Source organism: Cheilinus undulatus, linkage group 18 (genome assembly GCF_018320785.1).
Source record: "Cheilinus undulatus linkage group 18, ASM1832078v1, whole genome shotgun sequence".
Taxonomy (NCBI): domain Eukaryota; kingdom Metazoa; phylum Chordata; class Actinopteri; order Labriformes; family Labridae; genus Cheilinus; species Cheilinus undulatus.
Genome location: NC_054882.1, coordinates 33,907,588 through 33,921,226, shown reverse-complemented (window position 1 = coordinate 33,921,226; position 13,639 = coordinate 33,907,588). Strand labels below are relative to the sequence as shown.

The following is a 13,639-nucleotide window of genomic DNA, read 5'->3' as shown; positions in this document are numbered from 1 at the left end:
GTCCAGTTTAATGAATTGATGACATGCTAGTTTGAGGTGTTATTCTCACCAACATTTTGTAACAGTGTATAAATGTAACCAGTCCAAGTTGTCCTGATTAAAATGATGTATGACACTTGATGCTGACTGATAGAAGATTTTTTATGCAGATGGGTCAGGCGTGCCCCAAACTGGTCTAGGTCTTTAAGAGATAAATGTAGGTGAAGCTCTGTCTAAAAGGACTTGGGTTAGAAACAGGATGGTCGCCAGTTTAAGTTCCAGTAGGAACAAGACTGGAAACTGGCCTGGTACTTGGAGAACTGCCAGTTCACGTCCTAAGTACTGCCAAAATGTCACTGAACTGAGGCACTGAAACCTACCTGCTCAGGTATTCTTTCATGACATCTCTCCATTAAGCCTAGCACACACTACAAGATTATCGTGCTGTTTGCCTGTAAAGCATTGGTTCCCAAATTCAAAGCAAATTCCCAAAGAACTGTAAGCAAATTCCCAAAAATATAAAAGCCAATTGTCCCTAGAAAATGTACAAAACATTCCTCAAACATCCTTGAAAATGAAACATCCAAAACACCTTGAAATTTCTAAGAATAATCCTCAAAATTTCAAAGGACAGTCCTGACTCCCAAATTCCCAATCCAATCCCCCCCCCCAGAAAATTGGAAATAAATGTCCCATATTTCCATGAAAATGCATTTAAATAATAAATTAAAAATTAATTAAACTCTCCAAAATATACAAACATATCCAATAAATTTCCATGAAAATACTTGAGAATTTCCAAGCAAATTCCCCCAAAATATCTGAACAGCAAATCAACCCAGCATTTCAAACAAATACCTTAAACTTGAATGGTCTGGACATTAATTTGTCAATTCTAATACCAGAAATTACTATACTATACTACACTGATTACTATAATATGGGAAAGCCAAGATGTAATGTCCTCATTACATTTGGACGCAGGGTCTTAGGAGGTTAATAAAAGATCAGTTAAGACATTAAAAAGTGTGTTCCAGGCTTTAGTGCATGTCCACAGCATCTTCTTTGTTCATGTACATCAACAGGTTTATAGCCACAGCCTGACTCTTCTCTTCAGACTTATACCACTTTATTTCAAGATAGGTCCTTCCCAGCATAAACCATCTAAGAGAGATGGATGAAGCCAAGACAGCTCATGTTATATAGAGAGCTGAGGGAAAGCAGATTCTAGTCTACCTAAAGCCAGATGAATTATGGGATTTTAATGGACATCAAGTTAATCAGAGCAACAATCTGCTGCAGCCTTGGCTCGAATAAAGTCAAGCTGACTCTCGGCATTCTGATCCCAGCAATTCAAAGTCTCATAAATTGTTTCAAAAGGATTTTACAACCCCCATTACTTAATTCACATTTAAAGAAACCAATTATCTTGATTGTAAAATTCAGGAGGCATTGACAAATCTCTCTGACATAAATAAATCATTGGCTGTCTGTGGCAGATTGTACTTCTCAGTATGCAGAGTGAATGCACTCATTTGCTGAATCTCATCATTTTTTGATCAGATTTTTCAGTACAAAAACATAAATCTATCCCAGACACACTAGAAAGATTTCAAAGGAAGAATACAAATGTCTCAAGCGTAGATGTTCACACTGCATATTAATGATGAGCACTGATATTATCTATGATAGATCTTAAGACACAGTTGAGTAATAAACTTCTATGCTTTTAATGAGATGTCTCTGATGACCAAAAACGTTTAACTGGCTTGAAAAGTCTTCCTATACATCCCGGGATTTGTCTTTTTTCCTACCAATAGTATGTTTTTAGATTTACTAACCTCATCACAAAGGCTGCCAAAACAAACACCAAAACCTCATCTAATTTCTTGTCAAGAATCTTTCATTGCTCTTGTTTGAAGCTATAAGAATACTCTTTTAAGACATGAACAAGGCATGCTTTAGTAACACCAACAGCTTAAAGAAAAAAATTATTTTTTGAGTGTAATTAGCACTCTTCTGACTTCAAGAAATCCCAGCATCCTCAGTTTCATTCACCTCCACACTGGCTTCAAAACAGCCCGTACTTAGTACATTAGGGCGCTGCTTTGCCACCTGGTTGCCTGTGTCAGCTTTAATCGTATGTTTTTTGATCTTTTGTGAGGTTTCAGTGCACTCAGCAGGGTTCTCAGGCTCCACCTGCTGATTTTGTTTGAGCCAGAGAACCTGGCTGTGCTGTTCCAGCAGAGAGGGAAATCCACAGTGTAGCCATTTATGATTACAACTTCAAACAACAATGCCCTAAAGCCTGACCTTTACACAGAAGATTATATCTTACATGATCAAATTACAGATATTATGACTTTGCATGTCCTCTGATGCATAAAATACCAGTGAGTTAGGCCAGGTGGTAATTCACTGGATGTAAATAACATAACTTCTTCTCTTTTTCAGGCGTACCGTTGCAATTTCTCCAGTACTAGTGTCAGGAAGTGAACCATTTCTCCAGGAGGAAAACAGACTTTGATGATAAAACCTTGTACAGATGTAACAGTAGTCCATAGACTGTGCATGACAAGACAACATATCCTGCAGGTCTGAAAATTAAAGCTGACGCTTAAGTGACATACTGTACCGTCTTTGGGAGTGCCAGCAGAGTGAATACATACGGCACATTTGAGGCTGTATAGACATAGAAGAGAAAATGCCCTCTTCTCTCTTGATTTATTATGTCTGTTTCTCTACAGCTTATCCTTTTGGAGGTCACTGGGGGGCTGGAGCCTATCCCAACTCGGATTGGGCGAGAGGCAGGGTACACCCGGTCGCCAGCCAATCGCAGAAAACTATGCAGGGAAATCAACAGTATGAAACAGAGGGAACTGCCAATAGCTGAGCGACTAAACACAGATGCAGTGGCTGGGATAACGACAGGCCTGGGCCAAGCAGAGAGTAGTGGTGGACTTTGACGAGTGGGTAAATCTACCTATGACAAATTCTCAGATGAAGTGTATTCATGTCATGCAGAAAGGCGTGGATCGTTAGGGCTGATGGCAAGAGCACCATCTCACTCACCCGTAGCTGGGTGTTCAAGCTTGGGGAATCCTGGATAATCAGCAGCAGCGAGATGAGAGGAGGACTGTACTAAACTGTCCACAGTGGATGTTTATGTCTATCTTCAGGAATACTCAAATGAAACCACGATGGTTGGATGTCACTGTTCAAGCAGCGGTTACAGTTGAAATCATCTTTTATGAGGACTTATTTGGGACAATTGAGGGTAAGACTCAGTTTCCATGTGTAATGCAGGGTTTTAAAGTGGTTTCTAGTTAGTGGGTTGCTTATTTGTTTGGGCAATTCATCTGTGTTTTTTAGTGGAGGATGTTATTTGGCGGTTTTAAGCTGCAACGTAGGGTAGCAGCTAATGTGCTAATGGACTAGCATAGAGCTAACACTACTAATGTGAAGCTAAGTGCTGTTTATGCATTAAAAATAGACGTATATTGTGCATGTGTGTATGGAAAAGCTCACAACTCCTCTTATGTTTGTGTAGACATCTTACACAAAGATAAAAGAATGCCTTTCTGCAGTTCCAAGGTCTGCTCATGAGTAACATGAGTCAAGCAGGCTGTAATAACAGGGCAACAGTTACCTGGGTTTACTGTCAGCTCAGTTTTGTCTCAATTTTGGGTCGAGTTCGGTAGTAGTAAAGTAGTTTAAGTTGAAACAAATAATTCCACTGGCCTACAGTCACTGATATATCCTATCAGTTCAAACATGGTCATTATCTCCCACAATGCCTCTCTGTGAACATCGAAAAATGGCAAAATTTGGTGCCATTTTTTTGGTGTGCAAATATTTTTATCTCTGAATTACTGAATTACAGAGGATTTAACAGTTCTTATTTCTGTATTGCAGTGGCAGTAGAATGAAAATAAGTGGTTTTAATGGTAGTCAATGAAGCCTAAAAGGGCTTTAGGAGAGAGAGACTGTGAGATTTTTGTCTACATAGTGGAAAATTCAGTCAACACAGTGTGGATAATGAATTTTAAAAAATTCATTAATAATGAACATCTTTGTCAAGTATCATCATCTTAGCATGATAACGGCCAAAGTAAGAGCAAAAATACAATCAAAAAGCCCTAAAAGGGCTCTAGGAGGGCCTGAGGGTTAACCAGAATTTTTGATTTCCCACCTGTTTTAAACACCACTGACCAGAGAAGCCAAAGTTTTAATTGTTGAGGTGTAAAAATCTTGTGCAGTTTTAATAAATGAAAACGTGTACACAGGTTGAAGTTTCCATCTTATTTACAACTAACACTAAAGTCTTTTTTCCTCAGGAGGAAATAAAATAGCAGATGACAAATGGAGGAGTCTGGCTTTTGAAGGAGGCACTTCCTCTCCAGACACCTCTTTTTAAGCTCAATAGGAAAGAGATATCAGAGCGTACTTTACCAGAGCTCGATGGCGCACTATTATAAAAGAGCAATTCAATTTCTTTTTCCCATCTTCTCCTTTTTTTCCTATCACTCTGCAGAGCTGGGTGAAGAGAGAATCTAAGATGATGTATTGATGGTCAAAAAGCTTATCCCTACAGGTGAAATTTCCTTTTCCGACTGTGTTTTTTTTTACCTCTTAAGTTCAAATGCATATGAAGATTAGAGCCAAATAAGCCAATAAGTGATCACTGGATTATTGGAGCAGTTTCTCCTCTTTCCAGAGGTGTTGTGGCATATTTAATAATCTGGAGATATCAATACTCTGCCTACTGCCCAGATGCATGGCTGCTCATTCACTATGTTGCTACAGAAGCACTGATGCTGACATTAGGCTACAATGCATTCTAGTTGATAAGGCACCATAAAACTAAGCCCACTTAACAAAAATGTCTTAAATACAGTGATTCACCTTGAGGACGCCCACAAACAGAGAAATTTGTGAACTTCAAGAGGTGTTTCCCAGGCAGTGACATAAATTAAAAAACTATAGCCTATCATCGCATATTAAAAAGTAAGCGTCTGTGCACACAAACTTCATGCCACCCCTGCAAAAGTCCAGGCCTTGGTTGGACTCCCCTTCACAAAGTCTGGATCTGCTCCTGCTGATCACACTTCAAGCACATTGTGACTTCAGCCAACTGCAGGACAGCTGGATCTATTGATGGCAGAGAGGGGATAACAAGAACAACAGGGACTCATCCTTCTCTCCTTTCAGGTGGAAGGCAGACAGCTCTTTCAAAAGCTACTGAAGTATGACAGCCTCTCCTACACCAACGAGACAAGTTTAACCCAGGTCACAAAATGACCTGGAACTAAAGGGAATTAAAAAGTGAAAAAGATAAAAATGTTCAACATAATTGATACATGTGGTGTTAAACGAGTGTATTGTAAATTTTGAGAAAATGTTTTAAAAGGTAATCTGTTAATTGTGACACTTTTATACTAAATGCCATGATATTTAACTAAAATCTCCCATTGTAGAACACAATCACGTTTTATCCCATTTTAAATCTCGTGAGGTGCTACCAGGCAATAGTAGCACACATTCAGTGTTTTAAGCAGAAAGTTATCGAACAGACACGTGCTCAAACTTTGTTAAAACTCCAGAAACATTATCAGAGCTCCTGCTAAAATTATTCGACAAGTAAAAGGACCAGCCAGAATTCAACAAAGGACTGTGTTTAAATGATCAGAACTACCACAAAGTTGACTTTTAGAAAAAAATACCCTAACGACTTGAAGAGTGATTTTTTTTCTTTCGTTTTTAATGAACCAAAATTGAATTAAATTCTTTGAAAGAAATCATTTATTTAATTGAACCAAAGAGCTTGGAAAAAAAGACTCATTGTTGAACAAAAAAGGGTTTTGAATGTATGTGTGTTATTGTGGGATAATTTAATTTGAGTGTTTATTTATTTTGTTACCTTTTTGTAACACAAGAATTTTGAGTTACCTTATCTGTTTGTTTCTTCTTCTTTTTGAGTCCAGAATTTTCTGAGTTAAATTGGCCTTATTATTTCTTATGTTGGTTAGGAGTTTGTTCTGAACTAAGTTTAAAGGTAAACTTGTGCTACACAAGCTTACTGATACAGCGCTGTGTGCAGCATTCTCTCTCTCATTAAAAGTGAATGTCGATCACCCACTGACAACCTGCAAATGACTCACAAACAAATGTGATGATAATGAATCCAGTTCATCAAACAGAGGGGATCTTGTTACATTTGAAGTGTTTTGAAAATGTGTATTGATCAGCACAGGTGTCAAACTCAAGGCCTGGGGGCCAAATCTGGCCCGTGGAACAGTTAAATCTGGCCCACAAGATGGTCTCATATTTCTGTTATAACTGGCCCATCAGTCTGAGGTCTGCAGAAACCCTCAAGTATAAAAATGTGAACTTATCCTTGATGGTTAAAGATATCCTTGTTAACTCACAAAATCTGAAAAAGTAAGGTGTAAAAATGTTTAGATAAAAGTCAGGAATGTGGGAAAAGAAATTATTTTTTGTTTTAATTTCACATTTTCAATTTAGCATCTCACAATTAGGACTCAGACTTAGGATTCTGACTTTTAATTCATACTTTGAGCATTTCAACTCATAAGTTTGTCTTCTCATATAATATTTTGAGCTTTAAGATTCATAATTCTAATTATTCAGTGATTTTGTATTTTATATTTGACATCATAATCCCATAGTTTGACATTTTAGACTCAGAATTTAAAATTTTGAACCATATTTGGACTTTTAATTTCATGATTACAAATTTTTATTTCATATTTTGACCTTTAAAACTCATGATTCTGACTTCCTTCTAATATATATTTGCCTTTAAAAAAAACATTATTTTTTATTTTCTATTTCATGTTTTGACCTTTTTGAACTAATAAATTTACTTTTCTCAGATTGTGAGCCTTCAAACTTATCTTTTTAACTTTTTAAATGTCAAAATCGTTTATTATCAGTGCTAAGTCTTTTTTTTCCATATTTTATTACCGGTGAAGCAAGGTTGACAGTTTCTGGTTAAAAAGGTGACTCTGTTAGGCCCTCAGGTTAGTCCTACATCCAGAATCCGGCCCCTGCTGGGATTGAGTTTGACACCCCTGATCTACAGCATCTGTTCCATACTGTTTTTGCACCATGACAGCAGCTTGAATTAAATGTGGGCAAGTGAATGTATAGGTTTTTCAGTATTGTAAATGTTTCAGCAAAATATCATAAAAAAGCCAAGAGAACACAGTTTAAGAAGAGGAAACAGTCATAACTTCTTAACCCCTTTTCCCACTAAGATTCTAGCATGAACTTCCCCTGTTTTTTGTGTTTCTTCATTTTAAACTGTTAAAACACTTAACATGCAGTGATATGTAAATAACTGCCATATATTAAAATTTCTAAGTATTGTGGAAAAATGGGCAAAGGCATGTACTCACAGGATATTTTCTGGGCCTTTCATGGTTAAAATAAGAAAAGAGCCCAGAAACTCAGTTTTAATTTAAACAGTAAAAAAAAAAAAAAAAAACACTTTTTAAACATGCAGTACATTGTACACCACTGCCAGATATTAAAGTACTCTGGAATAATGGGCAAAAGCACTTACAAGACACTTTCTGTGCCATTTAAAGTTAAAAAAAAGAATGTGTCCAGAGGCTCAGGAGTTAAAGGGTTAAGGTAAAGGCTCACTATCCTGGCACCCTGTCAGATATAGACCATGGGTTATCACTACAGATTGAATTTAAGATGATAACACTCCTGCGGTAGGACATGCAGACAGAGATCGCTCAGGACGGGGAAACAAACCAAAGCTGTTCATGCTCTGTTGAAATAAATGGAGTACACCAAATAAAAAACTATTTTGTGCCTTTCATTGGGAAAGGTTGGACATCTGATGAAAAAATGTTAACATCTACTTCACATTTGTCATGATGTCAAAGAATGAAGCGACTCATTCTCTAACAGTAGATCTGATCTGTTTTGGTAATGAGCTGTGGTTACTGTACTTTAGCAAGCAAACCTAATGTACAACAACAAAAACTCATTTAAAATATCAATGTCAAAAAAGTGTTTTCTTTGGCATTTTGTGAACTACAAACACATTCACTCTCACTGACAAACATATCTACTGCTGGCTTTGTTGTCTATATTTCTGACTTCTTCCTACATATTCTTCACCTTACCTTTCAGAGGAAGGAGGAATGGGATGCCCTCTGGACCCAGGAATGATGTTCCATCATCACCGTCATGTTTGGGGTTGTTTTCTATAGAGGTATTACCACCTAAGAAACCAAAGAGAAAGAAAAGAACAGTTTCTTCTTCTAGTAAATACTGAAAATACACATAGATCAACAAGAAAAAGTATAGGACTTCATCAGAAGGAGATACATTTTCTCTGATTTTCCTTTTTTCTTCCCAGGTTTAACTTTAATCTGCTTTCTTTTTAAGATATATAACACTTCTTTGCATCATGCGTACCCCCTGGTTTGTTGGGTTTTATATTTTTTATTATTTATATGTTTTTCTGATCATTCCTGATGACGTGGACTACTCAGGCTGTTTTGACCTAGTTATGTGCTGGTGATGATTAAAGTTTTCTAACAGCACTTCAGGGATGGACTGGCCAGGGATGGGCAACTGGCGGCCCAGGGGCCACATGTGGCCCTCCACTTCACTTAATGCGGCCCCACAAGTCATTTTTAAACACCAATAAATTACAAACTTTAAGAGAAAATAGTATTTCACTACTGGTAGATGGTCGATACATTTATTCATTTTTAAAAAAAATTTGATTTGAAACTTGTTTTAGGTTTCTTTTGATTTAAAACATTTTACTCTGTTCTGATTCTAATTTAATTTTAATACCTTTTATTTTAAGTTTATTTGAAAAAACAAATTAATTTATTAACATCTTTATATATTTATTTTTTCATTCTTTATTTCATTTGTATTTGTTTATTTTATATTCTTTATTAATTCATTTTGAAACTATTTTTTCGATTTCTTTGATTTATTTTTTATCTAGTTATTTCTTTTGTGTTTCTGTAACACCGTTTTTTTTTATGTGTCACTAAATGCACTTACAAAAAATAAATAAATATGCATCTAAAATAAAAAGTAACTATCACATTCAATGCATTCAAAAAGCAGAAGTTGAATTACTTCTGTGTTTCTCCACAAATTAACAATTAATAATTTACACTTGAGTTCAAAAACATAAATGCTGGCATGATAAATTACCATGAAAGCAACATATTATTCCTTTTAATGAATTATTATTATCAAACAATCTTTAACAATTCAGCCCTTTGGCATTGGCAGTCAAAAATATTGTGGCCTGAGCAACACTGGGGAAAAGTGACACTCTAATGTCTTTTATTTCTGTCATACATTGTGTTTAAAAAAATGCAGGACTTTATTGGCTTCATGTTGGCTTGTAAATGTGGAATTACCATTTAAAGCATACATTCAGAACTATAGTTATTTTGGATTTGAAGTCTTTTTACTTCAGCCTGCATGATGTGAGAAAAAATGTGATGTGCAATAACACTTTTTAATGTTAGGAAAACCAGATAAAGTGCAATGACATTGTTATATAAGCTATAAAAATAAGTATTCTTAATGAATCCAAAATAACTACAGAAAGCTTTTCATTTCTACTAAACTGACATGAATTGCTCATCTTCTCATATTTATTGCAATAGAGTCTTACTTTTGTTATGCATTTAATCCAATACAGAAATAATTCAAATTTATTGTTAAATTCTTTACTTAACTGCCAATATAGCAGTTGGAGCTCAACTTAGAAAAGAAAAAAGGGGGACGTTCTGAGGGATTAACATTTGGAACCACTGTTTTAAAGCAGTGGTTAAAAGCTGTTGCATCTGACAAAAGGGGAAGGAGGATTGGATTTGAAAACTCGTCACTACAAGACACACTTTCTGGTGACCTTAAAGCTCCAGACAGTGTATTTGTTAAGCTTTTTATAGTTTCTTTAAAAAAAGATATCTCTACCTCTGTAGCCTCCACCGCCTCCCCCAGACATGCAGCCACCCCCTCCGCCCCCAAATCCACCGTGAGTCTGCCAGAACTTTTGACAGGCCTGGCCTCCTTGGCTCCCCAGCACCAGCGGTCGGCCTCCTTGACTGACGGGAGCAGTGTCATTCCAACCTCCGCCTCCACCTGTCAACAAACACAACACATCTTAAATATGATGGGGAGCACCGGGCTGTGTGGTGAATCAGTGTGTCTGTGACAGAGGGAGAAGCGGTGAGAGTGGGCTCTTAAATGGATCAGAGTGGTGGAAAAAGGATGCCAAAGTGGAGAGATGAGCACACATACACAGACATCTCTCATGAGTAAGAACCAAACTAGTTAGAGCTGGTTCCAAACAACCTGATAATCCCCAACATGAGACCTGGTAACATAAGATTACCGCTATAGTACATAAAATTTGAACTCATCCCTCTTCCATCCCCCAATGTGAGCCAATCAAAATTTCCCCTTCATTGTCAGCCTCCCCCTCTGAAGCCTCAGAGTCACAAACAAATGAAAAAAAAAAAATGTATATCTCACAGAACTAGCCACAACACCCTTAAGTCATGCTGCATACTTCTGTTTTCATTCACAGAGTTTCCTCAAAAGTAAAAGCTAGCTTTGAGAAAATGCAAAATCAGTATCTTGTGTTTTGTGGGCTGTTCATCAACTTCGATTGCATGAATAATGGAGCCTGCACTGAACACGGGTGGAACATTAGGCTGGAAGAAAAGAGTAGTTGTAGTTCTAGCCAAAACCGATCAGGGACAAAGTGCACCATATGAATAATCATGAGCAGGTCCATGCCACTTTTTGTTTTTCTGAAGCACAGACACCCTGGTACACAGAGGTAGAATGGTTATGAAACTTGTGCATGAAGAAAGAATCACCTTTGGGATAAATTAATGTGTTTACAAGTTCAGGTAGACATACTAATAAACACTTCCACTTCAGGCTATTTGTAAACTCGGCTTATTAGTACGTGTGCATCCAGAATACACAAAGATTTCTCATTATGAAATAGGGAATGATAAGCTACACACACAACTGCACAGTAATAGGGGTGCAAGTCATCTACTCTCATCTACTCAGTCATTTTTTATCATGCTTGCAATTTCTCATCCGCGCCACACAATGGGTCCCTCCCTGTATCGAGGTCTTTTCCAACCACTTATGCTCACAGACATGGGAGTCAGTGTATGGTACTGCACTACAACACACACTCATACAAATAATAGCAACACACATACCAAAGCTTTGTGTTGTGTACCTGCAGCGTGGGACTTCCCATTGCGTCCTGGTTGGCTGGGGTTGTATTCCATCTGCTCCAGCTGAGTCTCTGATTGGCTGCTGTAGCCCCGGCCGCCTCCCCCAGCAGCAATGATGAGGGGGGTATACACTCCTTTGTCGAACTAGAGCATAAAGTTTAAAGTTAAATTCTGGTTGTGGTATCCTGTCTTCAAAGAAATGGTTCAACAGTTCTAGAAAAAGGCTCATTTGCTTCATGCCAAAGGTGAGACCTTCTATAGAGAGGTGTGAGCCTTTCCAGATCATGTCCAATCAGTTTATGTTACCACAGCTGGACTCCAATCAAATCGGAGAAACATTTCAGCAAAGATCCAGAGAAATAGGAAGAACCTAGGCTAAATTTAAAGGGGACATATTATGCAAAAATCCCTTTTTCAGGCTTTAAACAAAAATATGTGCCCCTGGCCTGTCCACAATCCCCTCAGGTACCAGAAAAATCCATTCCCTCCCGTCTCTTTTTCTCTACCTTTCAGAAAATGTGTGCTGAAACAAGCCATTCTCAGATTTTCCCCTCATGATGTCATGTGGGGAGTTAGCACCAACCCCCACGTTTGGTTGGTCCTCCCCGCTTGGAAGAAAGTTACACCAAAACCATTCAGTCACATCCATTTCCTGAAAAGGGTGTGGTCAGGGGTGGAGTCAGATAGCTCATTAACATTCAAAGCCACAGACAGAGAAACAGCTCTTTCTGAGCAGGGCTAAAACAGAGGGGTTTTTAGACATGCAAAAATCCAATACTGGAGTGTTTTTTCAGTAAAAAAAACTTCACAGGCATGTTTTGGGGACCAATATAAGCTTGTCTTAAAGGTATAAAATATGTCCCCTTTAAAGGTTTATTTTGTCCAATCATATGGTCAGGTACACGATGTTCTCATATGATAAATTAATCCAAAAAGTTTCCTGAATTAGGTTTTTAACTAACATTTTTTTGCAACAAGGAGGAACACACAGAAGCTTTATGCAGAGGTATGTTTTCTTCCTTTCTTCCGTGTTTTTCTGTTGGTTAACTTACTTTAACTAGGCTAATTTAATGATTTTCAGAGCAGGTTTGATACCAAAGCAAACCATGTCTGTGGAAACTTGTGTCTCGTCTCCCTTTCTGCCTCTACTCTTCCCCTTTCCCTCCCTCCATGTTTCTGCAGTAAGATGGAGAGTGACAGAAATGTGCTAAAAACAAGATTCTGTAATCACTTTCAAGTATGCATTTCAAAATTGATTTGGTTATCTGTTTGCCTTTTCAGGCAAAAGAAAATCTTTCATTCAGTTTGGAGAGCTTGTTGGTTCTCCTGCGGGTTATACTCTTATGACCACTCTGTCATTAAGGCCCTAGAATCAGAGTCCTTGAGTGTGTGGGGCGTCCTCCCTTCCTTCATGTGGCAGCGTGGCTGATGGAGGGGGGAAAAAAGGCTTAACCTCTTAAAGCCTTCACTTTTATGAGCACTACATCCAATCAACATGATCAAAAATTCCTTAATAACCTATTAAATACAATCACATAAATGATAAAAACGCCCTCCAGTGGATTAGCAGTTGCCAAAAAGGCATAAAGCATCAAATATGATACAAAAACTAAATTATATGTGAAATGCTATGGTAGTTTTACTTCTTCAAAAGATTCAAAAATACAATTTTCTGGCTATTATTTGAGTTTGAGTTATCAGGCTCTCGTTGTGAACACACGACTGACAACAACAAACCCAGAGGGACTTTAACTTTACTCTCCATTAAAAAGTCTTCACTCCTAAAAATACTGACACTGGTTTTGTTTTGCTTTTTCAACAACATTAGTCAGAGTGTTACTAGTCCATTTGGATACTCCCTAATGCATGTTTTACTCCTTTTTCAGAGATTGCTCACATGCAGCGGGCTGCTTGATGTTGTCAAGGCTATCCTCCTTGCTCATTTAGTTTATCAAACATATAGCAGAACAGACAAAATGTATAACTACATGCTGAATTTTTTCTTATAAATAATAACTCAGATTTGACATGTTGCCCGATTGGTACACCAGTCCTCTGTCCTGGTTGAAAGTCCGGGTCTGTATCATCCTCTGTGCCTAGATAAAGATTGGATTGTTCTTTCTCTTGCATTGTTGCACTGGTGCTCTGAGAATATATTGGTATTTATATTATGGATTTTTATTTATTGATACTCAATGTGTAAGTCAAGTGTTTTTCCATGTGTTATCTGTATGTTGTCGATTGTTGTTTGTGGCAGCAACACTGCTGTTTATCTTATCTCATCTTATCTTTAAACATGGATCCAGCTGGTGTCTGCACCTTATTTGAAAATTCAGAAGAATATATCCCCAGAACTGAATCACTAAATACGGTAA

At 37.5% G+C, this 13,639-nt stretch overlaps 1 protein-coding gene across 3 annotated transcripts in view; it reads right to left on the bottom strand.

The window, feature by feature from the left end:
* The window catches only part of alk (ALK receptor tyrosine kinase), a 755,603-nt gene that overhangs the window by 37,515 nt on the left and 704,449 nt on the right, over window positions 1–13,639 (bottom strand). For all 3 annotated transcript variants that reach the window (XM_041812830.1, XM_041812832.1, XM_041812831.1), the window contains 3 exons: window positions 11,267–11,408; window positions 9,976–10,143; window positions 8,145–8,243 (listed from right to left, as the gene is read on the bottom strand). In XM_041812830.1, coding sequence (XP_041668764.1) covers window positions 8,145–8,243; window positions 9,976–10,143; window positions 11,267–11,408 — 409 coding nt within the window. The remainder of the gene's footprint in view (window positions 1–8,144; window positions 8,244–9,975; window positions 10,144–11,266; window positions 11,409–13,639) is intronic.